The sequence below is a fragment of the Fusarium odoratissimum genome, assembly GCF_000260195.1.
Source record: "Fusarium odoratissimum NRRL 54006 unplaced genomic scaffold supercont1.8, whole genome shotgun sequence".
NCBI lineage: Eukaryota > Fungi > Ascomycota > Sordariomycetes > Hypocreales > Nectriaceae > Fusarium > Fusarium odoratissimum.
In genome coordinates, this window is record NW_022158694.1 from 1457767 (window position 1) to 1484649 (window position 26883).

At 47.7% G+C, this 26883-nt stretch overlaps 11 protein-coding genes across 15 annotated transcripts; 8 read left to right on the plus strand and 3 right to left on the minus strand.

Moving 5' to 3' along the window:
- Window positions 1-332: 332 nt before the first annotated feature.
- Window positions 333-1967, minus strand: FOIG_06322 (uncharacterized protein; the record flags this gene model as incomplete). The annotated part of the gene is made up of 5 exons (XM_031205369.1): window positions 333-826; window positions 877-1571; window positions 1621-1713; window positions 1779-1892; window positions 1942-1967. 5 exons carry the CDS (start codon window positions 1965-1967, stop codon window positions 333-335), a joined length of 1422 nt encoding a protein of 473 aa, XP_031065618.1.
- Window positions 1968-2706: 739 nt separating this feature from the next.
- FOIG_06323 (uncharacterized protein) lies at window positions 2707-4072 on the plus strand (the record flags this gene model as incomplete). The annotated part of the gene is made up of 4 exons (XM_031205370.1): window positions 2707-3034; window positions 3094-3389; window positions 3443-3618; window positions 3667-4072. The coding sequence occupies 4 exons, from the start codon at window positions 2707-2709 to the stop codon at window positions 4070-4072; spliced, it is 1206 nt and encodes a 401-aa protein (XP_031065619.1).
- A 685-nt stretch (window positions 4073-4757) lies between these two features.
- FOIG_06324 (uncharacterized protein) lies at window positions 4758-6416 on the plus strand. 2 transcript variants are annotated; one of them, XM_031205371.1, is made up of 3 exons: window positions 4758-5327; window positions 5379-5844; window positions 5893-6416. In XM_031205371.1, exons 1-3 carry the CDS (start codon window positions 5050-5052, stop codon window positions 5947-5949), a joined length of 801 nt encoding a protein of 266 aa, XP_031065620.1. In that variant the 5' UTR covers window positions 4758-5049; the 3' UTR covers window positions 5950-6416. The 2 variants fall into 2 exon arrangements, with proteins under 2 accessions (XP_031065620.1, XP_031065621.1); XM_031205372.1 differs by having other exon boundaries at window positions 4875-5327; window positions 5382-5844.
- A 622-nt stretch (window positions 6417-7038) lies between these two features.
- Window positions 7039-8237, minus strand: FOIG_06325 (uncharacterized protein; the record flags this gene model as incomplete). Its single annotated transcript, XM_031205373.1, has 2 exons — window positions 7039-7467; window positions 8223-8237. The coding sequence occupies 2 exons, from the start codon at window positions 8235-8237 to the stop codon at window positions 7039-7041; spliced, it is 444 nt and encodes a 147-aa protein (XP_031065622.1).
- A 1548-nt stretch (window positions 8238-9785) lies between these two features.
- FOIG_06326 (uncharacterized protein) lies at window positions 9786-10226 on the plus strand (the record flags this gene model as incomplete). Its single annotated transcript, XM_031205374.1, has 1 exon — window positions 9786-10226. The coding sequence occupies one exon, from the start codon at window positions 9786-9788 to the stop codon at window positions 10224-10226; it is 441 nt and encodes a 146-aa protein (XP_031065623.1).
- A 1323-nt stretch (window positions 10227-11549) lies between these two features.
- Window positions 11550-12269, plus strand: FOIG_06327 (uncharacterized protein; the record flags this gene model as incomplete). The annotated part of the gene is made up of 1 exon (XM_031205375.1): window positions 11550-12269. The coding sequence occupies one exon, from the start codon at window positions 11550-11552 to the stop codon at window positions 12267-12269; it is 720 nt and encodes a 239-aa protein (XP_031065624.1).
- Window positions 12270-15424: 3155 nt separating this feature from the next.
- FOIG_06328 (uncharacterized protein) lies at window positions 15425-16462 on the minus strand (the record flags this gene model as incomplete). Its single annotated transcript, XM_031205376.1, has 1 exon — window positions 15425-16462. The coding sequence occupies one exon, from the start codon at window positions 16460-16462 to the stop codon at window positions 15425-15427; it is 1038 nt and encodes a 345-aa protein (XP_031065625.1).
- A 708-nt stretch (window positions 16463-17170) lies between these two features.
- FOIG_06329 (uncharacterized protein) lies at window positions 17171-18824 on the plus strand (the record flags this gene model as incomplete). Its single annotated transcript, XM_031205377.1, has 2 exons — window positions 17171-17227; window positions 17280-18824. The coding sequence occupies 2 exons, from the start codon at window positions 17171-17173 to the stop codon at window positions 18759-18761; spliced, it is 1539 nt and encodes a 512-aa protein (XP_031065626.1). The 3' UTR covers window positions 18762-18824.
- A 714-nt stretch (window positions 18825-19538) lies between these two features.
- On the plus strand, window positions 19539-21274 carry FOIG_06330 (uncharacterized protein). Of its 2 annotated transcripts, XM_031205378.1 has the most exons (4): window positions 19539-19728; window positions 19783-20223; window positions 20277-20402; window positions 20454-21274. In XM_031205378.1, the coding sequence occupies exons 1-4, from the start codon at window positions 19672-19674 to the stop codon at window positions 21201-21203; spliced, it is 1374 nt and encodes a 457-aa protein (XP_031065627.1). In that variant the 5' UTR covers window positions 19539-19671; the 3' UTR covers window positions 21204-21274. The 2 variants fall into 2 exon arrangements, with proteins under 2 accessions (XP_031065627.1, XP_031065628.1); XM_031205379.1 differs by having other exon boundaries at window positions 20277-21274.
- A 1155-nt stretch (window positions 21275-22429) lies between these two features.
- On the plus strand, window positions 22430-25757 carry FOIG_06331 (uncharacterized protein). Of its 2 annotated transcripts, XM_031205381.1 has the most exons (3): window positions 22517-24466; window positions 24521-25250; window positions 25289-25660. In XM_031205381.1, exons 1-2 carry the CDS (start codon window positions 22659-22661, stop codon window positions 25194-25196), a joined length of 2484 nt encoding a protein of 827 aa, XP_031065630.1. In that variant the 5' UTR covers window positions 22517-22658; the 3' UTR covers window positions 25197-25250; window positions 25289-25660. The 2 variants fall into 2 exon arrangements, with proteins under 2 accessions (XP_031065629.1, XP_031065630.1); XM_031205380.1 differs by having other exon boundaries at window positions 22430-24466; window positions 24521-25757.
- Window positions 25758-25769: 12 nt separating this feature from the next.
- Window positions 25770-26695, plus strand: FOIG_06332 (uncharacterized protein). Of its 2 annotated transcripts, XM_031205382.1 has the most exons (3): window positions 25770-26118; window positions 26169-26374; window positions 26423-26695. In XM_031205382.1, exons 1-3 carry the CDS (start codon window positions 26016-26018, stop codon window positions 26579-26581), a joined length of 468 nt encoding a protein of 155 aa, XP_031065631.1. In that variant the 5' UTR covers window positions 25770-26015; the 3' UTR covers window positions 26582-26695. The 2 variants fall into 2 exon arrangements, with proteins under 2 accessions (XP_031065631.1, XP_031065632.1); XM_031205383.1 differs by having other exon boundaries at window positions 26169-26695.
- The last annotated feature ends 188 nt before the right edge of the window (window positions 26696-26883 follow it).

The window sequence follows — 26883 nt, forward strand, 5'->3', positions numbered from 1 at the left end:
CGAAGGTCGGCATGATCACGTGGTACCCTAGACCTCATGAATGTCGACTTTGTTCATCAATACAGTCTTACTGTGCCACCCCTCAGCATTATTTCACTACGTGAAATATCTTTGGATGTCCTAAATCCTCCAGAGTGGCGCTCGGTACCAAATTTGTCCACCGAATGATGTGTCTTACGAGATACGCGAAGTGAGAGTTACTTAGCGACGATATCGCTCACGACGCCCGACACTTCAAACAAATGAATGGTTACTCCAAACTATCAACTACCAAAGTCATAGGTTTACTTGTATTTGAATACCGCAGAAGTCTCCTGGCAATGGCCTGGGCCCTATCCCTTTGCCACCTCAGTGGCATTCGCAGCTACCCCATCCATCTCGTTCAACGCTCCCGCGTAAGTCTTCCTCGCAAACAACAACCAATACACGAGCCCAAAGATGAGAGTTGCTCCCAACACAAGTGACGCATAGTTCATGTTCTGTGGTGTAACAGGTTGGTAGGGCGGGAATAGCGAGAAAACACTTGTGAAAACCAAGTACAACGTAGCGATGATGTTAACAAAAAGACCGGCTTTTCCAAGCCGGAAGGGTCCCCAGGCCAGTGATTCAGGAGTTTTGAAACGACGCCAGATGAGAAGAAGAATAGGAACCAGATATGATATCTGCAGGCCAACTACGGCAAGGGATAGGATGGCGTTGAAGGCAGTTGTAGAGCCGATGTTGATCAGTCCGAGGAGTATCAAGATGACCAATGTGACGAGGATCGCTACGGTTGGGATGCCACGTTTCTTTTCGACTTTAGAGAGAGTGTTGGAAAATGGTAGACCTATAAGTGTCAATTTGAAAGTCCTGCAATGTTATCGAGGGAGATTATACCTTGGTCTCTCGCAAAAGCCCACATAACGCGTGCCGCTGACGCCAGCAACGGGATGGTGGCTAGACTAGCCATAAGAACAACTGAAGCCGACATTGCTGAAGCCCCTGCATGACTTCTTGTGACATTGTAAAAGATCTCAATGATTGGAAACCCGGTTGTGGTTTGTAACGCTGCAGTGATGTCTCCCATGCAGAACAACAGCGCAATCAGGAAGCAGAACCCCAGAAAGCCGTTGAGAACCACACTGCCAACCATGGCATATGGGATGCCGATTTCCGGATTCCTCATCTCCTCACCGAGATGTGTTGCTCCGTCGTAGCCGATCAAGACGTAACAGGAACTCAGCATACCGATGCACCAAGCAGCACCATCGCTGGCCCAACCTGAGTTATTCTCGAAGGTAGTGAACACGTATGACGCAGAGTTCTTGGTAGGTGAGACGGCACACATGACGATGAGAATGACGAAAAACAGAGCAATATGGAGTGACATCGAGATCTTCTCAACCAAGGGAAGGATGTGGCTGCAGAAAATGCAGACGACTGCTGCGACAACGAGCACAGCCCAGTAGAGTAGTGTTCCATGCCAACGTTCGTAAACGTATGTTTCGGGGTAGTTGAGAACAAGTAGGCCTTGGATCATCGTACCTGCGAGAAACGGGGCACTGCCTGTGACAGTGATCCAACCAAAGGCGCTAACATCACGTATTAGCATAAGCTATAACACGGTGTTGGGGCTCTGACGTGATGAAACCAGCGAAATAACTGGTGACCTTGGATGTGGATTGGCCAGACAGATGGGCAACGAAGTGATATTGGCCACCAGCTGTAGGATAACTGAGGGTCAGCAAGCATTAGTAGAACTCCAAGGTGTTTCCCTCAAGCTTCCTGTTTGGACTCACGCAGACGCCAATTCGGCTAGAGAGAGGGCGGAACAAATCGAGCCAATCGCAGCTACAATAGCTCCATATATCAATGAGACGGGACCTCCGCTGATCAAACCAGTAGCCATCGTGCTAAGGGTCATTATTAGACAAAGTTGAGGGAAGATATTAGACGACTTACCTGCAAAGAGCTTCCCACGTCGCCATCAGTGATACGCATGTTGCAAGCATAGAAACAGCCGAGAAGTTGCGCTGTTCGTTATCAACACCAAGAACCAAACATCATGGAAGGATAGTATACCTTGAGTTCAGGCGTATACCCCAACTCCTGTAAATTTTCATGATTCTGCTCCACGTTTGTCATAGTTGGCTTTTTCTCGATATCAGATTGCGACGACATGTTTGATTAGGTCAATGACAAATGACAATGATTAGTGTCTTGCTTGAACTTGAACCTCTTCTTATGTCCCCCTCAAATGGAAATCCGGCCAAGTTATAGCCATCATATTCCGTAATTTCCGATAATACCCTGTAAGTTATCAAGTCCAAATCAATGGTTGAACTAACAACAAACTCAATACCAAAAGGTTGGAGGAGGGGAATGGCGCTAAAACGAGATGGGATAGAAAGTACGAGGTGTGAACCACCACCTTGATCGAAAAAATGACTAAACCTAGAATGGCCTGAAAGTGCGAGATAGAGTCGGTTATGTCTACCAATACTGTATAAGTTACCCCTTATGTTGTTTATCGAGCATTGAGGTGTTTGTTCATGACTGCAACTTTGTTCATGACGCAGCAGCTTTGTGGCAATCTCGATCATGTATAAAATCATGTTCCCTTTCGGCAATAACATATAATAGATATATCCACCCAGTTCAGACTTCAGGTTCTCACACATAGCCAAATTTATTAGATCGATAATCTTGCCGATCCAACATTTCGCCATGTTCCAATTTCTTTCTCAAAGCAAGGCTGCTCCAGCCACCACTGACGTACCTCGTGCCCTGCCAGCATCTTGGTACCGAGAACCTGCTATGTACGAGTTAGAAAGGCGAGCCGTGTTCTCCAAGCGGTGGCTCCTAGTCACTCATAAGAGCCGATTCAACAAGACGGGAGATTATGTCAGATATCAGGAAGCCGGCTTCTCTTTCTTCCTCTGTCGAGATAGGGAAGGTAACCTGAATGGTTTCCATAACATCTGTCGTCATCGTGCATATCCTGTTATCACTAAAGACGAAGGCAATGCTAAAATTCTTGCTTGTCAATATCATGGTGAGTAGCTCGTCCAAGTCAAGTCAAAGATTTCGTCGGCTAGCTGACACTACGCCTAGGCTGGTCATACGGTCTCAGTGGTAAACTCGCAAAAGCTCCTCGGTTTGAGAATATGGATACTTTCGACATGGATAGCAGTGGTTTGTTCAAGGTTCACGTCTATGTTGACCATAGAGGCTTTGTATGGATCAACTTTGACGGCAATGAAACGCCAGTGCCATGGGATGCCGATTTCAAGGGTGCCGACAAGCAACCCAGACTTGATAGCTTCGATATGGATGATTACTCCTTCGACCATGCCTGGGACATGAATGGGAACTATAACTGGAAGACTTTAGTCGACAATTACAACGAGGTAAGCCATTCTAACTTGATACTGGTAGTGCTTTGGCTAACCTGCGCATATAGTGCTATCACTGCTCGGTGGCTCATCCTGGAATCGCTGCTACTTCTGATCTCAAGACGTACAAAGTCGAGACCAAGGGAGGGCAAATCCAACATTACGTGCAAGACAAACCAGGAAAAGAATCTGGCCTCGATGTCGCACCGACCTTTTTCTTCCCCAATGCATCAGTTACCATGACGTGAGTTACGTATCTGCGAAAGAATGAACATCAACTGACTGACAAAAGAACCAAATACTTCTATCTCATGCGTGTTGTCCCAACATCAGCAACCACAACATCAATGCAATACGAAGTCTATCGCCACAAAGACGCAACAGATGAAGAGTTCCAAGAAATTGACCAGTTCTTCAAGCAAGTTGAATCTGAAGACAAAGACCTTTGCAATGCGGCCCAGAAGAACCTTAACGCAGGGGTCTATGTCACAGGAGACCTGAATTCGTTTAACGAAAAGGGCGTGTTATACTTTCAGAGATTGCTCAAGAATGCAGTTGTTCAGCATCGAAAGGAGGAGCAAAAGAATGGCAAGGAGATTTGGCCAGCAACGCGTATTGCAGCAAGAAGTGGAATCCAGGAAGAGGTTGACTTTTGTCAGGGGCTTTGTCAGTCGACGAACAAAGAAGTTGAATGGTGATGGTCACAGACCAACCACAATTTCATTGCCTTTGTCTGAACTAGAAATTATATAACATCGCTTTGTAGGCAAAGTCGCTTTACTGAGCAGAGCATTTATAACATGTAACAGGTCACAAATATAGGAAAGGAAAAGACCCGCACCATCCAGCAGCAACTCGTCGTACTTTTGTCTGAAACAGCAACCTGAGTGGATGGTGATTTTGGCCAATCATGCACTGAAATGAGACATTCCTTGGAGGTTCAGGGTAAGACGACGCCATGATTGGCGACAGGACTTCATCGGAGAATTGCTATGGCTTGCTGGTGTACAAGATGCCTCAGCAGTTCGCAGTAGACTGGGTTCCTCCACAGCTATTTATGACTCTGGGAAATTGCTGCCCTTGACGCCCAGACAAAACTCATGCCATTTCAGTTGCATCGCGAGCTGTGTGTGTTGTATCGATGCTACCCCGAAAAGCTAAAGCCACTAAATGCCACCCTGAATGTCACCCAAGACGGCGCCTTAAAACGGGCCCCAACAACACAGGGCTGAAAGCTCAAGTAGGTACCGAGTATTTTGCCCACGACATCCTTATCACCTCACCAAACCTGATTTCCAAGACGTTATCCGATTCATGGATTAAAAAGCTTGTTACCCCTGCCCAGATCCTAAGCTTTACTCCAAATTCGCATTCCAAACTCCAACAGGATTTTAGCCCACTCACCTCGCAGGGATATTATTAGCCATGCTACGACAACGAGAACATGGGGGCCAAAATGAACCATGATTTGCGGATTGGATGCGGTCAGCTTACAGATCGTAGCCTGTAATACCCTTTTGAAACCAGGCCTAGCGAAAAGGATCGTCGTTATAAAGGCCCCAAGTTGCGCCCCCATTTAATCCTGCCTGACTGATCCGCTCCTTTTCCCTGTCTCTTGGTTCTTCCTTTTCATTTATTGTTTCGTCAGCGGTTTTTGATCGTCTTGAGTTGCGCAATGAGTCAACAACAGCATCTTCCGGATAGTGAAGGCCTCCAGGTCAACATGGACGCTGAACAAGCCGCCAAAGCCCCAGAAGTAGCTCCCGGTTACGATAACGGCAATTATTATATACCTCCCGGGTATCATCATCCTCAGCAGGCGTCATCAGATGGAGCAAGGATTCCTTTTGGGCTTGGAGTTTGGACTTTCGCTGCGCTCGTCGCTCTATGTACGGCTATCGTTGTCGGCGCGGGTGTAGGTGGAGGATTGGGCGCTGCATTGGCAAATAAATCGTAAGTTTAAACTTTAAATGTGTTCAATTATGCTTATTGACATCTCAATAGTAGTGACTGCTCAGCGGACTCAGTATCTGGTACCGCTCCCGCCGCGACAGCAGAACCAACCGCAACATCGTGCCCAACACCCGACAACAGCACATCAGTCAACGAAACAGCTCCCTATGTACCGAGAGCTGCTGACACAGTTAGCCTGCTGGAGTTAGATTGCCCCGATTCAAAGAAAGACGAGACACGGTACAAGACCAACAAAGGCTACGAGTTCAAGTGGTGGTGCGGCGTCAACGCAGCACAAGGCACCCCAGCTGAGGGAGGAGGTATTGTTGCCGATTACGCGCCTATCTATGCGTATACAATTGAAGACTGTATGGAAGCCTGCGGCAACATGATCGACAAGGACGCCGAAACCGGCAACGGAGTGAAATGCGCCAGCATCGTCTTTTCGAAGCGCATGAAAGACGAATTAGACGGTTTAAACGCGAATTGCTGGTTGAAGAACAATTCTAAGGCGCAGGCAAGCTTTCTGATCCAGGTTGATGATTTAATGCTAATTTCATGATAGGGGAGCAATTGGGGTTTCAAGGACGATTGGTACGCATACGCGGAGCTAGACAACTAAACAAGTCGAAGTGGGGCGTTTGAGACTGGCAGGAATACCTAATGATTCGATTGATGCACTCGAAAGTAGTTTAATTCTAGAAATGATACCAATTCTGCCTCTGTCGGGGCTGAAGCTATTCCCAACTCACGACCCAACATCCGCACCCGCGGGAACTACGAAAAACAGACGAGAATTAAGGGGAAATGAGCTCCAGCCTTACCGTTACATCGAATTCCCAAACCAGAAAAGCCCTGCGCCTTTTTGGGCTGATCCTCAAACTGTGCCAAGTTTTTGACAGGTTTTGGCGACAGGGATTGTAAGCACAGCCCTCGCGCCAAGAACAGAAGGATCAGTGACGATGTTCGGCAGTTGTTCACTCGCAATTTGTCAGCACAAATGCCTTTTGTCTCGAGTCCTTTTATTAACAGCTTCGTGATGAGAAGAGAGGATGTTCAATTATTGTGGGAGTCATAACTTTACCTACGTTAAGGTTGCTAAGGCTGAATGGGAGGATCCACTATTCGGGCTACCCCCACCTTCGGGACACGACACGGATGTTATCGCGTGCATCGGACCGACGCGTGGTGGTGTTGGGGTCGCTTGGAAGGAGTAAAGCTCTAAGCGAAGGGGTATGGCAAAGCGATGACAAGCTACAGTCCGAAAGGTTGTCGTTGCCAAAGAAGCCTGGTCTGCGTCATTGTGAAATTGTCAACTTGTGACATAGGTAGAATCATCACGACGAGCTTTTTCTCATTGAAGACAGAACATGTCCATTACTGATAACAGAACATCGAATAATGAAGCGCAGGGCTCAAATAAGCTTCGCTGTGCTCAACCTAAACGCCTTGGCGCTCTAGTCTGTATAAAGAATAGGTTCTCCTGAACAATGTCACTGTCCTAGCTGCAATTCTCATCAGGCAAATGGACCCAAGATTATAGAATGTTAGACATGACCTGCATATCTTCCTACGATTCTGCTACCCAAAAGATAAAACCTCAACCTAAACGCCTTGGCGCCCTAGTCTGTATCCCTACCAGTCTACATTCCTACTCATGTTCACCAATACCAATCGTTCCTATGTGAGCGTTACTTGTCTAGCAAGAAAACTAGATCAATTCAGGAACATCAGGAATAGCAAAGCACCGGCCGTCCATCCACATATCCTCATACTTCCCAGGAATCTTCCACGCCAGAACACAAAGCCCTTTAGTCACAGACTTGCGAAAGTTTGGCTTGTTGGACTTGCATACTTCAACCATTTCCTCCTCGCCTAGACCAGAGACAACACGCTGACCCCAGAGATCTACTAACTTGGGTAGGTCTGTTATACGGACGAGGACCACTTGCATATCACCCTCGGGCTTGGGTACCATATAATCCGCTGCTTCATCAGCAGAATGTATCTTTAGAAAAAAATGGGCGTAAATCGAGGGCTTGTGAGCTCCAATGATGACCCAGCGAAGAAAGCCGCGCAGGATTGTATTCTCACAATCGGCGATGAAGCTAAGGACGTCCGACTCGGGGGTAAAGAATTCCTTCAGATGGTTAGCTGGCAGGAGATCCCGGAGCTCCTTCTGAAGAGAAAGCAAATAGCAGTGTGCGAGACGCACGGTCAAATTACACCAGTCCGAGATATCATTGGTCCACGGGCCCTAAAACTCAAAAACGACTTCATTTTCTTCGTACAGCTGATCCAAGGTTTCCCTCTGCACCGCGGACTAGTCAGAGTCATCCATCTCATAAAAGTTGTGCTGTGCTTCGGCGAAAGCTTTTGAGAACGCGTCCAGGGTTTCGATTCCGAATTGAACGTCCTCGATGTAATTAATCTTTGACAGTGTTGTAGAGAAAATAGGTATAGGTTGACAGGATGAGGGATACGTGCCCGAATGATGAGTCGTTTGCAAAGTCAAGTTGCTTGTTGTGTATGAGTTTCGTTATTAGTTAGCTGAGGTGGTGATGCGAAGATGCTAAGCTTAATAGAAATAGGTTTATGCAAGATGTTTTCTCTTTTTATATGCTTTCGTAGATAAAGTCAGCTACCTTCTCTGCAGGGCGCTCGCTATACGCCGAACAACCGTTATGGGACTGACACTGGTTCACAGTTGTGGGGTCGCCGAAAAGAAGCCAAGTGGCGATGAATAAAGGAGCTGGCTATGGTTAAAGACCAAGCCAGCTTGAACAATAAGTTGTTTAGTTAGAAAACCGTTATACGTTCTGTGAGCTCGAATGGCACTCTATCTTGGTTACTGCTTATTACGAACAAAGACTTCAAGTACGCCACTAAACTTACCACGTCTTTGTTCATAGGAAGATTTGCGGCGGTGCTTTCAAGCTGAGCGGTCACTATTAGGTTGGGGATAAGAGTGAATACTGAACTGTTGGCAACAGAACTGCATGGAATGTCACGTTCTGATATTGTTTTATGGATGGGATGGAATGCATATGGGTGAAAGATGAAACAAGTTTTATTATCTCCTCATAGAGAAGAGGAAAGCTGTTTATTCTATGACTACTTAGCGAAGGGCGAAACTGCAACACCCTCATGCTTTGTCATGAGTGAAGTGTGAATCTAGTCTTCGTTACAGTAGATAGCCAATCGGGTACGGGATGTGGCAAAGGGCTATTTAGCGTTGACCACAATGCTCCGATAGAAGTCAGATGAAGTCCAGATCAGTGAAAGCAGTGGCACAAAGTCGAACCCCAATTCTGTTGTAATATCAAGAAATGTATGTGAGATAAATTAAGGCTTTATGAGATGCCATTTCTGAGCAGTTTAGATCACTATCTCCTGTCACAGCCGTTGAGTTAATTTGGTCATATCCCGGCTAGTAAACTCGCGAGATAGACGGCCCAAAGCACAATTCCTGTTGCTTTTACATATCAGGGAAGCCAGAAACTTTCACTCACTGAAGGTTTGAAAACAGATAACAGATGCCTCACGACAACCCGAAGTGGGTTTTTAATACGGTTCCAAAACCATCCAGCAGGCTTTAACAAAGTTCGTAGAACCCATCATCCCGCGGACTTGACATTTGATAAATAAAGAGACTGTCTGCATCTGGCTCCCAGGCCTGTGATAAGGTTAAGGGTTTAAAAGAGACTTCAGCCCTAACACAAAGGTAAAGAACATAAGTTAACATATATGGGCAATATGCTATTTGCCCTCCATGGTGCCTCAGATGTTGCTTTTGGCTGAAAGGTTGGATATCCTGATGACTGTCTCCAAAGGTGTATAAATGACGGCCTGCCTGCTGGCTCCCAGACAAGGTCTTACCTTTCATTAATTAAAGTCAGGTTCCTAATCGCTACGACTGAGATCATATATAACCTCTAATATGATAGCAGCAAGGGGAATGCCATTGTTATCCAAACAGGTGGCAGGAAAGTATTGCAAATAAGAAGGAACAACGGCACTTCGACAAGCACAAAAGAAAACAGATCAGATAAGCGAGTTCGGTGCTGTATTGTCAGTGATTCAGCTCGGCTGATGCTGCCGTTTCTTAGCTCCAAATTGGCAGTGATTCACTGTTCCACCAGCCGGTAAAGAGGCTTGATACTCCCCTTCTCTCTCTTCCGACGTTTTCTACCAACCTACGTTCTGAATCTCCACATTGTCACTGTACTACCTGATTTCTGTGTGGTGATATAAGCTCTCAATCTACCAGCTTCCCATCGTGAGGCGCCTCAGCTAGTCCACCAAGACCTGCATCACGAGACAAAGCCCATCACAGGAAACACACACTACAGCAGCAAGAAGTGCTTCAACCCTTTTGGATACACCTGATCCGGGTGCAGAAGACCTATACAAAGAGTTTCTATTCACGCCACCTGATTCATTCCGTTAGCTCGCGCCATGACCACTTTTGACGCTGAGACATTCGCCTTCCTTTCCTCTATCAAGGAGCCCGCACTCGAAGACGGAGCAACGCGCACAAGACTTCTCGATATGATGGAAAATCTCGAAGCTCCCCACCCTTACGGAATTCTGCAATGGCTTCAAATGGCAGAGTTCCGCGTCTTTGCCTTTGATAACCTGCGGGTTGATTGTGTCAAGACCTGGGCTGGTTACAACACCCAAGTCCACCCCTTGTGGATTTTCCTCCTCCTAGGAAGGTTTATCGCGACGATGCTTGGCCAAGAGAAGTTTGAATGCACAGTCGGTGGGAACCGCTACCAGTGCCCTAGACCTGAAGAAGAGAAGATGAAGCTGGAGTACAGGAATGATGAATGGGCATATGAGACGGACGATGTGTCGATCGACATGCCTTACGAGTATGGAGATTTATTAAACTAAGACGGTATTGCAATGTGGCTCTATTTGGAGTTGATATAGCTGATAGCTGATGCTTGCATCGCGCGCCTTACTTCGACGGTGTTGCTCCTAGTTTCACACCAGTCTCTGAAAGTTCTAGGATAGATGAACAATAAAACTTGAAAAAAGTAATCCTAGACTCTTCACTTTTTGTAGATCATGGCCGTGGTCAAATAACGTGATAAGAACTGGACGACATTCACGGTTAATAACTATCCTAATACCACTTAGATCGAACAAAAAGTTTCGAAGTAGCCAGTACATGTTACTCATCATCTTAACAAGATCATCACGAGGAGGTTTCTCTTCTTTATCTTCCCGAAACGGTGAAATGCAGCGACGAGGCAGATTAGTGGTCCATCTGCCCACAGTCCAAGTCTAGACCCCAATCCTTCGGCTGCCGAAAAAGCACGGCACAGCCCATGGCGACACGTACTCTGTAATTCAAGATGCCAAGCAGGTCCCCAGCCTCATCATGCGATCACTTACACAAGTTCGCCCCTGCACCAGAAGTCAGCCTCTTTCGGCAAGTCCAGCGCCATCCCTGCAACGCCTCCAACCAACCAGACTACCTGTCTTCGATGGCATCAGCTTAGTTCAACGCCACAGGCCAGGGCTTATCCGATCGATGCAACGCTAATTCCCATTTCGTACCGTATGCAGCGCTGTAGCACAGCCACAAACCTTCTGATCTACCGACTGTGGTGGACAATTGGCTGGTGTTGCAGACCGTTTGGCGTTCAGCTCCCAGGCACAGACATCGCATGGAAAAGCCATTTAAGCTAATGATCTGCTTACATGAGATCTTTCCGACCCAGCGCCCCGGTTCTAAGGGCCTAGAGGGCGTCTTGGCAAGTATGTGTAAGAGAAATCGACGCAGGGGTACCGCTTGATTCTTCCTGCTAAGGCAAATATTCTCGAGGATCGTTCTTGTGATGAGAAGACGTATCAGCCTTATAAGATCTCGGCCGACCAATCGCCATTCATATATAGATTGTAATAGGAAGAGCGGCCCATTTGTACTGAAAAGGGTTGAATGTGTCGGAGGCAGCAACATCTCAGTCTTGGTCTGTGAAAGATTTTGCTATGATGAATTGGGGGTCAAGGGGAAAGAAGCTCATATCTTAAACCGCCGTTGGAATAGCAATCCATTCGCTATATAAACTATTTTCTGTTGTCTTTGATGTTTGTCGGTAACCTAAAGAGACTCGGCTTCGTGGTATCAAACTCCTTTCACCGGGGACTCAGTTTAAGAACCCAGATTGAACGCAACTTTCTCTTTACGTCAATTCTGTGATTTTCATCATGATATTTCCGGCCTTCGTTGCAAATCTGGAAGACATATACGCCAACAGCTCTTCAAGTTCAGGAGGCCCCTACGAGATATCAGACCAAGTCGTTGAGATAGGGTTCCCTCAGATCATGCAATTCACTTGGACTCCATCATCCTCTACAATGGCTCTCTTCATCTCTGAACCAGGCTCCCACACTACATATGCAGCCTGTATGCCTCGAGGCTGGCAAGGGCCGACATATCTCTTCCCAGGGTCCAGCGTTGCTGGAGATCCGATATCGTCTGGACTCAGATCCGGCGACGGCTTCATCTTTCAACTCCCCGGAATACCCAGCTACAACACTCCTTCCAGCCAAGTCACTATGGCCTATCATCGTTCACGGTCAAATCCTCGATACAGTTTCTCGATGAGGGTTGAACATGGTGGAAGTCGCAGAACAGAATCTTTCGAGTGGCGTATCTCTTCAGAAGCTCGGAGCAGCGCTTATAGCATGGTTTGGGAACTTGTATCGCTAGGTCGTACAAGCAAGTCAGATTCACACCGGTCTAGAAGCTACGAAATTGTTGCAATGATACACGAAGACAATGCTTTATCAGGATCAGTGTCTGTTCAGAGGTCGGGGGGCTTCCAATTTCTGGGCAGGGCAACCACAGGTTCAATGGGATATCACTGGACTGTCACGGCTTTGATGAGTAGTGTAGCAATTTTGCAGAATGCCAGTCGGGAGTAGCACGAATAATCCAATGAAGTTGTGGTATAATTAGTACAGATAGATATTTAAAGCTGGGTATCCCGGAAGACGGGTAGATTTAGCAGGCTAAATCAGCTCCTTCTCTACTCTTCATATACTATATTAAAATAAACTCATAAAAGATCACTCTAAGTTTACCTTAATTTATCTAAGCCTTGTCATCCCTTAAGGTCGAGGTCTCATGTTTTCTTGCCTTCTTCGGATTGCAAAAAGGATATGCATTAGCTGTAAGGTACAAAATCCGTACGTAATACACACGAATCCTTTAGCTCATGTACATGCGCAGGGTAATGGTTTCTGAAATTCCTGTCCAAAAGGAATCTAGAAATTATTGCAAACACAGCTTTTCGATCTCATGCTTCCCACTTCTTTGGATCAGATCTTCGACGTCCACGTCCCGAGAAAATTGGCAAACAAAGATCTTGTGCTCCCCCCATTCAACCCTCGCTTGAAACTCAAGATAAACTATAAATATACCCCTTTGGACATTTTGTTACAGATGAAGAAGAGGAGGAGATTTTCGCTCGGGTGCAGGACGACTGCAGGACGACTGCAGAGACCAAGACTATATAACTGACATGAAATCGAAACTGTATGAACAGGAGTTAACGGAGAATAATCGTCCTTTACAGTACGGTACGCTCGATATTTGAGGCCCAGAGGGCCACATTGAATCATTGCATCCTTTTATGTTTATTGTAACGAGATATCGGAGAAAAGGATACATTTATCTGGTAGGTGTGGGATAATCACAGGAGGTTGAAATCTGGGGTAAACTTTTTAAAAGCATCATTCCTGTAGTAAATTTTGAGGCATTGTGGCACAACATCTAATTGGGGAACTAGATTTGGCTGTAGTTGATACCTGTGTCTGAGTGCTTATAATCACTCAAGCAACTCAGTCACATTATTCACTCACGCCCACGTCAATCTTCAGACACGACGTCGCGCAGTCCATCGGCGACGATAGTTAAGTGTTGGGAGTGTGTGAATAGCAAAGACATTAGGCCATTACAGCGGTTAATGTCCCGGAATCATGGTGAGTGGGCATATCTGCGTGGATCAGAGTTCCTGGACATCCATTATTCACCTCCGTTCAATCGGGGGACCCTGAGAATATAATTATCCCGAGGTGCAACAGAACTTTGCAACTCCCAAACAAGATACGGTTTTACATATTCCAAGCAACTTACGCTCAATTCTCGACAGAAGATCTTGATACCACGATACCACGAAATACTACTCACTTCAATCTCAACATGTGCACAAATCTCAGTTTCCAGCACTGGTGCAAGTGTGGCAAGGAATCAGAACTAGAGGGACCTAAATTGTCACCGTGTTCGGCAAAGGGCACGTCAGATTGCAAAGGCACAGAAGACCAGGAAATTCAAGAGTGGAATTCAGAGAAAAGATGTAGGGAGTGTGAGACGAAGCATTCCGAGGAGGAAAGGGAGGAGGAGAAGGCCAAGCAACAGAAGAAATAGGGAACTAAGAAGACCGCAGAATAGTCACTAGTTCAAATCACTGAAACCCTGTGGCTTAATCTTGTTGTCTTCATCTATGTGGACAACCGAAAGATATATGACCTAATACTGATTCCTCTTCATTTTGGAGGCGACGTTGAAACCTTCCAACTACAATAAGAGTGCAAACTTTATATGAGAATTGCTCTTAACACTTCCTCACTAACGTGGCCAATGACTGGCACACCTATAAAACGGCTGAGCTCAGATATGAACTCTTCTACCGCAACATTAGCTCTTGCGCAAACTACTACAAAAGTCTACTCATTCGGAACTCAACATGTGCGTACAGAAAGGATTCCATTACTGGTGTAAGTGTGGGGAGGAGGTAGAACGAGACTACCTTGATTGCCCATGTGATCTAGCGGGTACATCAAAATGTAAAGGCTGGAGAGATGAGAGAGTGAATCTTTTGAATCGTCCCAAAGAGTGTAAGGAATCTGGAAGGAATAGGCAAGAAAAAGAAGCAGAGGAAGCCAAGAAGAAGCAGGAGGAAACCTCCTGTGCTATGCGAGATGTCCAGAAATGCAGGCCAACGGTTGAGCATATAGAGAAGCCCAGCTCTGTAGAATGCGCAGAATGTAAGGAGAAGTGGGAAAAGAAAAGAAGGAAAAGGAAAAAGGAGGAAAGATTTCTGAGAGCCTCTGGCCCATTTCTTGTTGATATATGGAGAAAGGACAGGCACTTTCTTTGGAAAGTACAGACGTTGATGTAGCGAACCAATACATAATAGCTCTCCCTCTATCTCGTGTTGCGATATGTAATGAGACGCGCATCGTCCACCTTTGAAAAAGTGATCTCGTAGCTTCATTTGAGAGGATCGTTATAATACCCTTGTCATCACTACCAAGGAGCTTCAAAAGCCTCTGAGACAGTTTTACGCCTCTCGTCTGTTTTTGACTGTTGGCAGCTTGTAGGTAATATGTCAAATATTGCACTCTTGAGTTTTGAGCTGTTCCGTGAAGATGAATAAATGCGGTGAGGGGGGAAACCAGTAGGGTACACAGAAGGGTCAGATGCCCATTAAATACCGTACAAGCTGTCTGTCATGATTTTAAAGTTTCTTAAGGTCCTATATAATTTTGTGACGGCTGATAAGGGTTGGTGCGACTGTTTAGTCACAATTTAAGCCTTCTTATTCCAAAAGCCTAAAACTCATAGACGCAAAGCAAGCCATCCGGTAAAAACTCCGTCGCCGGACAAACTACATGGGAGAAAGCTTAGCGAATAAAGGTCGAAGATGCTTTGATAGGCTTTTACCGCCATGAGCTTATTCTCTTCTAAGAAGTCACTCTCGTTGACTATGCATCAGATTCACTAATCATCGCAAGATTTGGTCTCTGCCTAATAGTTAAAAGCTGGACTGTGCTAGGTTCATGCTGGCAGAGATATTCAGGCGTTAACAGCTCCGAGCAATGAATAAGGATGTTGCGTCTGATAATGCTCTCAATTTAGATGGGGTAACCAAGTGGTATTGAAAGCTTTGTAGCCATGATGGTTATCATGAGACCGCTGGGTTCTGCCGTGACGCATATATCAGGACACTCGCGCAAAATGCGCTGGCCTTGAATATTCTCGGCCATTTCGTAGCCTGATGTAGTATAGACTGACTTCAGAGAACAAACTCCTGAACTGAACCAGATGCAACCCCCTTATATTGCTTCTTTCCTAACAAGCCACCCGAAACCCTTCCTGCGAATTGGCCAACAGTCAGCCTCTCGCTTGCAGGAAACCAGAATGTTGTCTGCGAAAAGTCGATGGTAAACCGCCAGTGTTGGCCTCTCTTAGTAGATACCAAGTCGATGAGATACCCGGTATGACGTGACTCGGGCAATTGAGATTGAGATCCGGCAGCGGAGGACAAATGTAGGGGCCCCGTATTGGTCAGTCTCATGGTGCCCCAGTCCTCTGACCATGAGGCCTTCTGATTTGTCGTGCGAAAAATCACTTTGTTGTCTTCTATTATAGTGGCGCTGAAGTAGGACTGGCCGTCCACACTCGACGTGTAGTTCCATAACATGATGCCATACGGTCCGACAATAGCTCGTACCATGTCCCAGTTGCCACTGATCACGGCCCAAGGCCGGGAGTTCCAGTTCTTGTCCCGGCCTCCAACGCCATGCAAGGTGAAAGGTGTGCCGCGAATGTCTAGGTGTACCTCGGCGTCGGCAACTGGGAATTGCTCTTGCCAATACATTTCCGGGGCAAAGAGCACACTGGCCCTGGGGTCAGGGTACACCAGCCCTCCGGGATAGATTGACGGTCCTCGTGATTTGAGCTTGAACGTCCCGTTGATGGTAGGTGACTTGATGGTAACGACGGATTGCTTAAAATCATTAGACGCGGTGAAGCCCCAGCTTATGTCGCCAGCTTTGGTCGCCCACAGCCCAGACGTAGTTTTTGGGCATGTCGTCAACGTCGAGGTGTCGACGAAGACGTTCTCCATGTACCGAGTTCCGTTGGCCCAAGAGACCGAAATGAGGCCTCGCTGTGCACCGACTACGGTGGCGACTGTGCCTCGGGTGAGATAGAGGACGATACTGGCCTTACCATTAATGGAAGCGGCATCGAACGACCAGTTCTCACTGACGGTGCTGTTGAACACATTGACCATAGGGGAATCGAAGTGAGTCAGAGGGTCTGCACCCATCGTGACCGGTCCATAGACATATTCACCTGAGAGAGCTCGATGTTCATGGCATGTGTGGCCTTCGAAGGTTGCTGAAACCGACACTCCAGCGATGAATGCCAATGAGGTGATAATCCAATAGAAATGCATGGTTCAAAGAGTTGTATGTTTGTTCTGAATGTATAAAGTAAATTTGAGGTATGGTTAATGGATAATTCAATGTCATATGTCATCACTAGAAGGCATTACAGCCTTTTTATAGCCATTTCTAAACGGCTTGGTAAGAAAGTCTTTGAGCAACGAGAACACATAGAATGGACCGTTGGTTCCAGAGTCTTCCAATCACGTATTCGATAAGCACTCTTACCCTTACCTTTGATGCTTGTGGGAGTTGGAAAGACGTTCGTGTCTGTCGCAAGTCTCCTCCGAGAATAGTTTAGTCGATGGGTGATGGAGGAGGGTGGCTACGTCCCTGAAGGATCCCTGCCCTGTAAGCCAGACATTGTGCTAACCCAGTCTGGGATGCCCTTGCGCAGCGTTGCATCTACCCGCTATCCATCGAGTCAAGTATCTGACGAATCCCGCAGAGAGGGTGTTGAGAGCTTCGGAGTTCGGCCCAACTTCTTGTAGGCCTGTTCGCAACAACCATTTCAACAGACCCATCCACGATTCGATTAAATGACAAGCAGATCGTGCTGCTTCTTTTTTGATGCATAATAAGAAATCAAAATGGTCTATAATGGCCCGAGTAAGGGCTGCCGTATGTGCCGGGACCAGAGAATCAAGGTGAGTCGCAAGGCGTCTTTGATTTGGCCTATGTTGACCACCTCGTGGACAGTGTGACCAACGACAGCCGGAGTGTCTAAACTGCTCTACTCGGGGAAGCACATGCCCAGGGTATAGGGACATCTTCGACAAAGCGCATAGAGACGAAACAGCCAAGGTCTGGAGACGGCATTCCCGTCATAGTCGCAAGACTGTCACTTTGGGCGCGCCGCCAACACTCAACTTTGGTCCGATGCGGGTATCTCCGCCGAGAAGCATTCTCTCAGACCCTGAGTCCAACGCCTTGAACTTCTTCTTCCTCCATTACAGTTTGTGTCAAAACATCGAAGAAACATGCAGTTTCTTCAGCCTCCTCCCCGACATGTACGCCAAGTCAGATGTATCCTCTCCCCTCAACAGGGCAACGGCGGCACTTGCGCTTCAGGTTGCACATCTGCATTTCTCACGTGGTGGCGAAAGCCGAATGGCAAGTACTGTCTATGCATATGCAGTGGTACAGACCAAACAAGCCCTTGCCGCGCCGGCACAGAGCAAATCGGACTCGCTCCTAATGACGACACTTATTCTCGAGGCGTACGAGAGCGCAAAGGGCGTATTTGGAAGAGAAGAGAAGCTCTCCTCGCAGTCACGCACGCATGTCCTTGGCTCCATCGCCTTGCTGAAGCACCGAGGGCCGTTGAACTTCAAAGACGAGCTATCGTGGCGCCTCGTCATTGCCACTAGGAATAGGCTACTTCAACACACCTTGCACGGTGCTGACGAACTGGCTGCTGTCGATGCAATTGTTGATATTTGGGGCCATGGCAACCTGAAAAGGCCGAAAGGGCCATCAGTGGAAGCCGACACACTGGCATTCAGATTATCACAGCTTAGGCTTATGGTAACTGCCGAAAACAGCCTGAATTTGCAAACTACCATAGACCTTGCTACTGTTATTGCAAGCCAATGTGCAATATGGCACAGCGCACTGTCATCAAGGTGGAGGCCGATATCTATCCCAACCTACACTCTCACCCCATCAATCCAGTTCGCTAGTACGTACGAGCAAGTGGCTCCGACCGTCTATGCAAATATCTCCATAGCCAACTCAGTCAATCGCCAGCGGACCACTGAGCTGGGATGTCTCTCACTAATCGGCTCTTGTCTTGTCGACATCCCACACCAGGAAGATGGACACCAGACTGGCCTGCCGTCTACACTCATGGCCCGAGCACAGATACTTGTTGACGAGATATGCGCCAGTGTGCCGTTTCTGACAGGTGACGTGACCGCAGGAGAATTATGGTCTCACGCCGTGTTCGTGCCGTCCGTGGTTCGAGAACCTTCATATGGGAGCGGCCGGGGTTGCCCGGTTCCTGAGAATACGACCAAGCACGCGCAACAAGTGATAACATCTGGATTGTACATGATGTACGGTACATTAACGGAGGTACTGAGGATACTCGGAAACATGCGAACCGTACTTCGTGATGGGCAGGTCAGATGGATAATAGGACAGGTCGATAGGCTACGACATGTTCTTCATATTACGTAGGAGGAAAAGAATGAGAAAAAACAGAAAAGCGACGAAGAACTTGCTAGGGAGTTTGATATAGATGCTACAAGCTATTCAAGGCCCAAGGGCTATAGACTATCAGATCGAGATTACCCCAGGGTTGCAGAGAGATAAAGACTTTATATGCAATAGTAGACTGATTTCCGTACTACGAAAGGTATCACCTACTTCGCGGTGTTAAGAAAAAGAAGCACAGTCTGACCGTCCAGTGCTCAGACTCGGGAGGAATAATAGGCAAGGGCCTTAGGGGATTACAACAAAAGTTCTGACACATGAAGTTTCGGAGAAAAAGACACTAGTTGCTTACTGGCCGTCGCTGATGAGAATCCTGACCAACGATAAACCACGTATGCGTCTATTTGTCCCGGACAAGCTATAAACACAACAATAAAGATGATTTGCTTTTCTTACTGGCTGTGCAGATAAATTGTCCCTCGTAATGCTAGCGTAAGCCCAGCCCTACGGCTAAGTAAATCCGCTGTGTCGAAGATTGACATCAACAAGCAAGGTACCTGCTCTAGATGTTTGATACGATAAAATACGCACACTACATGTAAGCCTTGTGATTAAGCCATGTCCGACGTTACAAGATACTAGATCAACAAGCAACTTTGCTAGTATTAAGTGTTTATTTTAGAGCCCTAACTAAGCGCGTTACACTGATCCTCAACCCCTGTTTTGACGGGCGGTCAGCCGACGATCCCTGCCATACAAAGCTGCATGGCCTCCCAAGGCGCAGCCGAACTTAACGTCACCCGGCACCGCTCATCACCGAAGCTCGGCCACTGTGGATACCTCTGATTAGGTTGATTCGAGATGTCATGATTTATTAACAGCTGAACTGTCCTCGCCTTATCGCGCGGATCACATCCTACACATTAGCGCCATTATGCCAGGAACGCCATCGAGCCGCGGATGCGACGGATGCCGTAGGCAGAAGAAGAAAGTAAGCATAGCAAGCAATATGTCTCATAGTAAACTCCAGTATTGACAGCAAAAGTGCGACCAAGCTAAACCAACATGCGGAAGATGTAAACGAGTTGGCGTACCATGCGTTGGAAATGGCATCAAACGATGGAAATTTCACTCATTCCAGAACGAAGATCATAGTCTTATCAAACGACGTCCCAGCAATGAACAGACCCAGCTCTCATCCTCGTTGGTTCACATCCTTCAGACTGAGGATGCCAGATTCGATATCCGAGCCTTTGGCGGCAAACTTATCCCAGAAATCGTAGCACAAATTGGTTGTAGTCCGGCACTCGACTCTTGTGTAAACGCGATGGTTTCTCTGTATAAATCACATCGATGCCAGGAATCAAGAATTGATGCTTTGACGAGATATGGAGAAGCTTTAACAGCAACCAGAAATGCCATACTTGATCCGAAGGAGAAGATCATGATGAAGATGCAGGTCGTTTCAATTATGTTTGTTTGCCATGTGAGTAAATTTCTATGCAGCCATGTACCCTCGCTAGAGCTGACTTTTATCAGTACTGGGTAGACCGTAAGTCGATCGAACAACATCGAGAAGTAATATCAGTGTTATTTCGCGAAGCTGTTATGAAAAATCAGCTTGACGACTTGGGCGACTACATGGTGGGACTTAGCCAACTCGCCGTACTCCAACCCCTTCCTTTGTATATTTCCCAAAGCTGATAATACGATTAGGTTATGGCAAGTTTCTTGAACCCTCAGTTTGAGCTAGGTCCCTGGTTCTGGGAAGCGTGCGAGACGATCGGCACTCCACGACCAGTCAAATACCACCAAGGAAGCTTCCTGAGCCTAGAATCTGGAACCATGGGAGAATTATCTATCTTGATGCGCTCACCAAAGAAGAACCTTCGTCAACTAAGATGCATCTACGACGTCATGCAGTTCGAGATGCCCAAGGTCCGACAACTTCTTGCACTAGCCACAATATCTACAGCAGCAGCCAACGCACCGGCGATGTCGACAAGAGTCTGTAGTTCATACAGAGTAGCATATGGAATTCTACTCGCCATGACTGCAGTGATTGGACATACTTTGCGAATCTGGGACACAGATTTGACGCTTGTGGGAAATTCACATGAATGCGTCGATGAGTGTATTGCTTTGGTAGAGCAATGTGAGAGTGCTCGACCGTACGGTGCTAACTTTGTGCCGGACTTTCTCACTATGGTATGGGCAGCGGCTACGGATGGTTATAGGAATGATGAGATGGCGGAGTACTTGGTTGATTACGAGAAGGATTCTATTGGGGCGGACTTTATGGGGCAGGCTATGTCAATAAGAGAACGACTGTTTGCGATGGAGGCAAGGGAGACAGCGGTGGAGTTTAAATTAGTTCTAGACCCAGCGCTTGAATCTTTGGTGAAGGGGCCGGTGGTCAGCGTACAGGAAATTCAACCAGCTGTCAGTGAGTGTATTATACTGTAACTAATAAGAGATAGTGGAGTCAACAATCAAAAGAACAGAACACGGAACTCGTGCTGAAATAACAAAGACATGATAAATTTCATCATCAACAGTTATGGGCCGTGTCAGATGCCAGAAGCAGATGTCTTGGAGAACCCAATGGCGATTCCATGCAAGCCTTCACGAGCAGGGTCACTGCCGAAGCAACATCCAACAATGCCACGTTGTCGATAAGCCATAGCTTGCAGCTCCTGGCTTTCATTACCGCTTCTGGATAGCTACCTTAGAGCTCTCTCACACCTAGCTAGTCGAGCCGACGTAAGGTAGGTTTTAGCTATATCGTCACGGGGTTCGGCATTCACCCTCATCTTGCACTACCGTTACATCCCCGAAGAATCTGCGAAACTTTGTGGTTACAGGCGTTTCTTACATTAAGGCAATCCGTGTACCATTAAGAATGACACTTTAGGTTTGTGAGTCATTGCGAAATCCGGGGAAGCTGTAGGTTGCTGGTCAAAGATGCATGTATAGCTCAGGGATGAAAGGAAGATCATCAACTAACCAACTACATAGCAGCCTCCCACCTCCGAGTTGACTAGACACGTAGCAGGAAACCTAGGTATTTCTCATAATTTCACATGCTGGTTCAAATGAATGAAGTGATGCTTGACTTACACAATTGCCGAACAAGAGTCCATCTGCTGATCACTTTTGTATACTGGCATGCCATTACAATTGGTCGAACAACGAACGCTATGCAAGATGGGAAATAACGGATGAACTGTAACAGACTGACGGTCTTGCTGATTCTCATGATATCAGCCCATCTACGTATTACGTGGTTGTAGCTAGCAAGGAGCATGTGAATCATCCGTCCGACCGTCCGATTGCCATGTCTCCGAGCTCATGCATCTGCAGCTCTTTACGGAATAGACAAACGCGGGGTTCCAGTAAATCGTGGAGGATCTCGCTGTCACATATGCTGGTGGTCAAGTTTAAGTTCAATACCGAGGTCCCGAGCTAAACCCGCCGAATTGAGTCTCAACTCAGGGTATCATTTCTCTTTTTTAATCTTCAGAATGAATAGATCAACTTTAGATAACCACCACCCTCAAACTTTGCATTTCCGAGGATGACAACCTCTATCACACCCATGCTATCGCTGGCCACTCACAGTCACGATATTAACCGCATCCGAGGACTTGATCGGGTGGATCCGGGCTGGACCTGGGGAAGATTGTGGCTAGCGGCTTCAGGGCCCTGCTTCTAGTGGTCCGGCGCTAACACGCAGTGGGCCGTTGACCTTGAAATATCGCCCGATGCTCCCCGCGGGAAACACCCTCGACTCACCGAACACCCGGCCACCGATGCCGCTCACCTGAGCCGAGAACGAACCTAACATTTCGCTCAGTCTCTTTTTTCATGATAATTCCTTTTTTTGCGCCATCATTCCACTTTCCCTGAAATCCGCCAACAATGACAATGACGGGCCCAAACAAGATCGTCAAACGTCAAGCGGGCAAGGACTCCAAGAGTTCTTCGCGCCCTTCGTCCGGCGGCGCTCTCTGCAAGACCTGCACGCCATGTCGCCAGAAGAAAGTCCGCTGCGACGGCACGCGCCCGCAGTGCGTAGAGTGCAGTACCAACAGCCTTCCCTGCGTATACCCTCACGATGCCCGCCGAGAACCTCGACCGTCGCGCGCGCGCGTGCAAAGCCTCGAGGCGACAGTCGCCGCTATGCTCGATCACATGAAGGCCGCCGGCATCCTTACGTCCGAGATGCAGTCTGCGTGGACGGCGGAGCTAATGGATACGGATCACCCGTCCCGCGCTTCGCAGGATTATACTACGCATGGACTGAGCCGTCTTGCCTCGACTGCTGCTATTGCGAGTCCGCTTCCTACACCGACTGCTTCTACAGCTGCGCAGGAAATGGGCGCTAGTTTTCTTTCTTCGCCGCCGAGGAGTAGCGTTGGGCCAATGGATGAGACGAAACCTCGACTCGATAGCTTCAATACGATTCTCTCACGAACGACACAGACACAACTCGATTCTACAGAACTCGCGCCTGTCAAATTGGTCCCTCGCCCTATAAGCAACGACGGTAATGGTGACGGCACCGGTCTATCACCTAGCGAAGCTCGAGTAGCTGGTGTCTTCCACGAGAACGGCTATGTCTCTGCGGTCCACGGTCTAGCTAGTATCATGAACCCCACGTCGCGCGCACAGCACCGAGAGAATATCAATAAGATGACACGAAAAGGCGACGATGCTATATCAGCTTCGAAAGCTCGACTTATAAGCAACGCTGCGCTACAACGGCAGCGAGAGGCGCGCATGTTCCGGAACCCACGAGACTTGATGGACTTGGACGGTGTAGACCCAGAACTTGCTAAGCATCTTCTCGACTTGCACTTTAATCGACAACATTATGCATACCTTATCTCATACCGACCTGCTATCATGGACAGTCTTGCCAGTGGTGGTGGCCCTTTTGCGAATAAACTCCTGCTCAATGCTATTTTCTACTCGACTTCCCTTTACAGCGACCGCCCATCCCTCCGCGCCGATCCCGATGATCCTCAAAGTGTTGGAAGACGCTTCTACGACCGATTCCGAGAGCTCCTGATAGACGAACTCGACAAGCCCAGTATTCCTTCTGCTCTTGCACTGTTGCTTACCAGTGTCTCGCTTGTATCCCAAGGCAAACCCAGTGCAGGTTGGAGTCTGTCAGGAACAGCGCATCGCATGATCATTGATCTGGGATGTCATCTTATGCTGGGTCCTGATTACGAGAGCACAGGCGGTGTCAACGAGCAACGTGTGCTACGGACGGATCTGGAGCAGGAGATGCGAAAGCGTCTTTACTGGGCTGCTTTTACTACCGATGCCACTCAAGCGTTGTACCTTGGCCGTCCCTGCATGTTTGCGTCTGCTCAAGCTAGAGTTCCTCTCCAGCTTCTTGATACTTTCGAGGAGCTAGAAGAATGGGAACCTTATATCGACCCCAAGTCACCAGCTTCAGCTCCCCCGCCATACGGTCGCCAGCCTGCCCACGCTGTTTCCACGTTTAGCAGTCTGGTGAGGATATTGCAAATCTCGACAAGGATCAATGACCTCTATGGCATCCAATGTGTCAAATACACAACGGAGTATCTTCTCAACAAGAAGGAGTCCATCGAGAGAGAGCTTGAGAAGTGGCAGACGAGTCTTCCCAGCCACCTATGCTTCGACCCCGACGATACTCTCACCATCACACCCCCACCCCATCAAATCACCCCACAGTGAGTATATCTAAGCTGAACATGCGAAGTCAGAATACTAACCAGGATGCTTAGTACGACATTCCATGCTCTCACCATTCTGCTACACCGCGCATTCCTCGAGGAAGGTCACCTTCGCCGCCACACCGACGAGACCGCGAAGCGCCGCGGTGAAGAAGCATGCATTCAGAGCGCTCTCATGATCCAGAAGCTCGTCCGTCGATACCGTGAATCGTTCACTCTCCGTCGCGCACCCTTCCTCCTCTCATACGCAGTCTACTCCGCCGTCATCGTCATTCTTCGCCAAGAGCGCCACGAGCGAGGTCAATTCACAGAGCCCATCTCCTTCTTCTGGACATGTCTCAGCGAACTCCAAGTAGGATGCAACTTTGGTCTCAAGAAGCCCCTCAGCGTTCTCCAGGACATGGTGCGCGAGTTCCAGACCAGTATCAAAGAGAGTGGTTCCACTGGTACAGAACAACCCCAGCCTGCTGGTCTCGATGAGAGTTTCTTCTTCCCTCTCGCCATGGCACCCGCTGCATCTGCTATTGCGCCTAATAACACCAACACTTCTACGCCAACGGGTGCTTACGTTTCTGCTACTGCATCAGATTATATCCCGCATATGGATCACTTTGACCCGGCGTTTGGTCACTCACCGGGTTTGCTGGATTTCTTGAATGACCAGGAGAAGGACATCTCGCAGGATGCGCTTTATGGATTGTTTGCGCCGTCGCAGCCTTTCCCGTGACTGTCTGAGGAGCTTGGCGAGACCTTTTTCGCGGGACCTGCGAGAGCGGCATAGGTGTCCTATGTTTGCCTCTGTTCGCTGGCTCAGTAGAGGCACTTGAAACCTCGTACAACCGAGGCATTCGGACGACTTTGGCGGGCGATTACGCTACAAAGATGGGAGGCTTCCACTAGGAAGCGACTGGACGACATTGGCACCATTGTCATTTGCCGCCTTCTGTATCTTGGGGACTCTTCTTGGGACCCAATCATGTTAAACGCGCGATTTTCCGCATTCAATTGCATGTTGAGATTGGGGTGGATTGTTGGAATCTATTTTGTAAATGTGGATATGACGAATTGATGAGGAATTTGTTAGCAAGCACCATGATTAGATCTTTGTTTCATAGCGTACGAATTATCTAGGCGTTCAAAAGGGGGTTTGCTAGGTATATCCAATACACTTTTACGAGACCAAATGTTGTCCACCAAGAGTCGTTGGTTCATAGTATGAGGCGCTGGTGCATGGGTACACTTCGAGGATGCGCGCAATACAATGACATTCTTTTGCGCGAGATTATGCAGTAGAATTCATCACATTCCTTCCGATGATCCTCTAATTTTCCAGTTGTATCATCACTGCCCCCCATTGTTACACATCTCACCACAGAAGATACGCTTTCGCGATGACTCATCAGCTTAGCTGGGTAACTGCGCCTGGCTGGGCGTTCTTCTAATCAACACAAAACTGAAGCCATACCCTTGCCTTTTCTTCGGAAAACAATATCGCGAACTCATTAACCAGCATCTCTTTTGTTTTATATCCGAAACTCGTACCAGAATGTCTACAGAAGCTCCTCACCCCCGCGTCGGCGTCGCCGCCCTCATTTACAACCGCGAAGGCATGTTCCTCACTGGAAAGCGGATAGGGAGTCACGGAGCTGGTAAGTATTCTGCATCAACATAAAGTTGAGTGGAAGCTAATAGCATACAGGCACTCTTCAGTTACCAGGAGGTCATCTCGAGTACGGCGAGAGCTTTCTCGCGTGCGCAGAGCGAGAAACCCTTGAAGAAACAGGTCTCAAGGTCAAGGCTCTTCAGCACGTTGCCACTACGAACGATGTATTTGAAACAGAGAAGAAGCACTACATCACAATTTTTGTGTCCTGCCAGTTGGTTAATGAGAGCGACCAACCCCAGGTCGGTTTGTCTTGCAAGTTGTGCAGGGTAATGAGCTGACATGACTAGATCCTTGAACCACAGAAGTGTGAGGGCTGGTACTGGAAGTCATGGGATGATCTCAAGAAGATTCATGCTACGGAAAAGAACGGGGAGAAGTTGTTTTTGCCGCTCATCAATCTGCTGGCGCAGGGACAGACTGTGGAGGATTTGAAGGTTAAGGTGTAGTCCCAATAACCTCCCCCAGGGAGCAAAAAAACTTCTGCTGTTAAACCAAGGTACCAGAAATACCTAATCTAAGATCCACTAATCCTATTCTAAATTATACTGTCTTTACCCAAGTCTTTTTGTCACTTAGGACAGAGGTTCCAAGTTTTCTTGCCTTCCCTTGCCTCCCTTGTTCGGCACGATGTCTCACTTACTTCGCGAATCTGGGGTGCATTAGACTGGAACCAGATGCGAATTACCATCATGGTGGAAGTGACGAATTACCACGTATAACTGACCATTAAGCGAATTACAAATTTACT

Excerpts from the sequence above, each read along its gene's own strand:
- FOIG_06324 (XM_031205371.1), top strand. The coding sequence starts at position 5,050 with ATGAGTCAACAACAGCATCTTCCGGATAGTGAAGGCCTCCAGGTCAAC. Across the intron at positions 5,328-5,378 it reads GCTGCATTGGCAAATAAATC|TAGTGACTGCTCAGCGGACT; the intron begins GTAAGTTTAAAC and ends ACATCTCAATAG. Across the intron at positions 5,845-5,892 it reads AGAACAATTCTAAGGCGCAG|GGGAGCAATTGGGGTTTCAA; the intron begins GCAAGCTTTCTG and ends ATTTCATGATAG.
- FOIG_06330 (XM_031205378.1), top strand. The coding sequence starts at position 19,672 with ATGCCAGGAACGCCATCGAGCCGCGGATGCGACGGATGCCGTAGGCAG. Across the intron at positions 19,729-19,782 it reads GCCGTAGGCAGAAGAAGAAA|TGCGACCAAGCTAAACCAAC; the intron begins GTAAGCATAGCA and ends TGACAGCAAAAG. Across the intron at positions 20,403-20,453 it reads TGGGACTTAGCCAACTCGCC|GTTATGGCAAGTTTCTTGAA; the intron begins GTACTCCAACCC and ends TAATACGATTAG.
- FOIG_06331 (XM_031205380.1), top strand. The coding sequence starts at position 22,659 with ATGACAATGACGGGCCCAAACAAGATCGTCAAACGTCAAGCGGGCAAG. Across the intron at positions 24,467-24,520 it reads CCCCATCAAATCACCCCACA|TACGACATTCCATGCTCTCA; the intron begins GTGAGTATATCT and ends CAGGATGCTTAG.
- FOIG_06332 (XM_031205382.1), top strand. The coding sequence starts at position 26,016 with ATGTCTACAGAAGCTCCTCACCCCCGCGTCGGCGTCGCCGCCCTCATT. Across the intron at positions 26,119-26,168 it reads GATAGGGAGTCACGGAGCTG|GCACTCTTCAGTTACCAGGA; the intron begins GTAAGTATTCTG and ends AATAGCATACAG. Across the intron at positions 26,375-26,422 it reads ATGAGAGCGACCAACCCCAG|ATCCTTGAACCACAGAAGTG; the intron begins GTCGGTTTGTCT and ends TGACATGACTAG.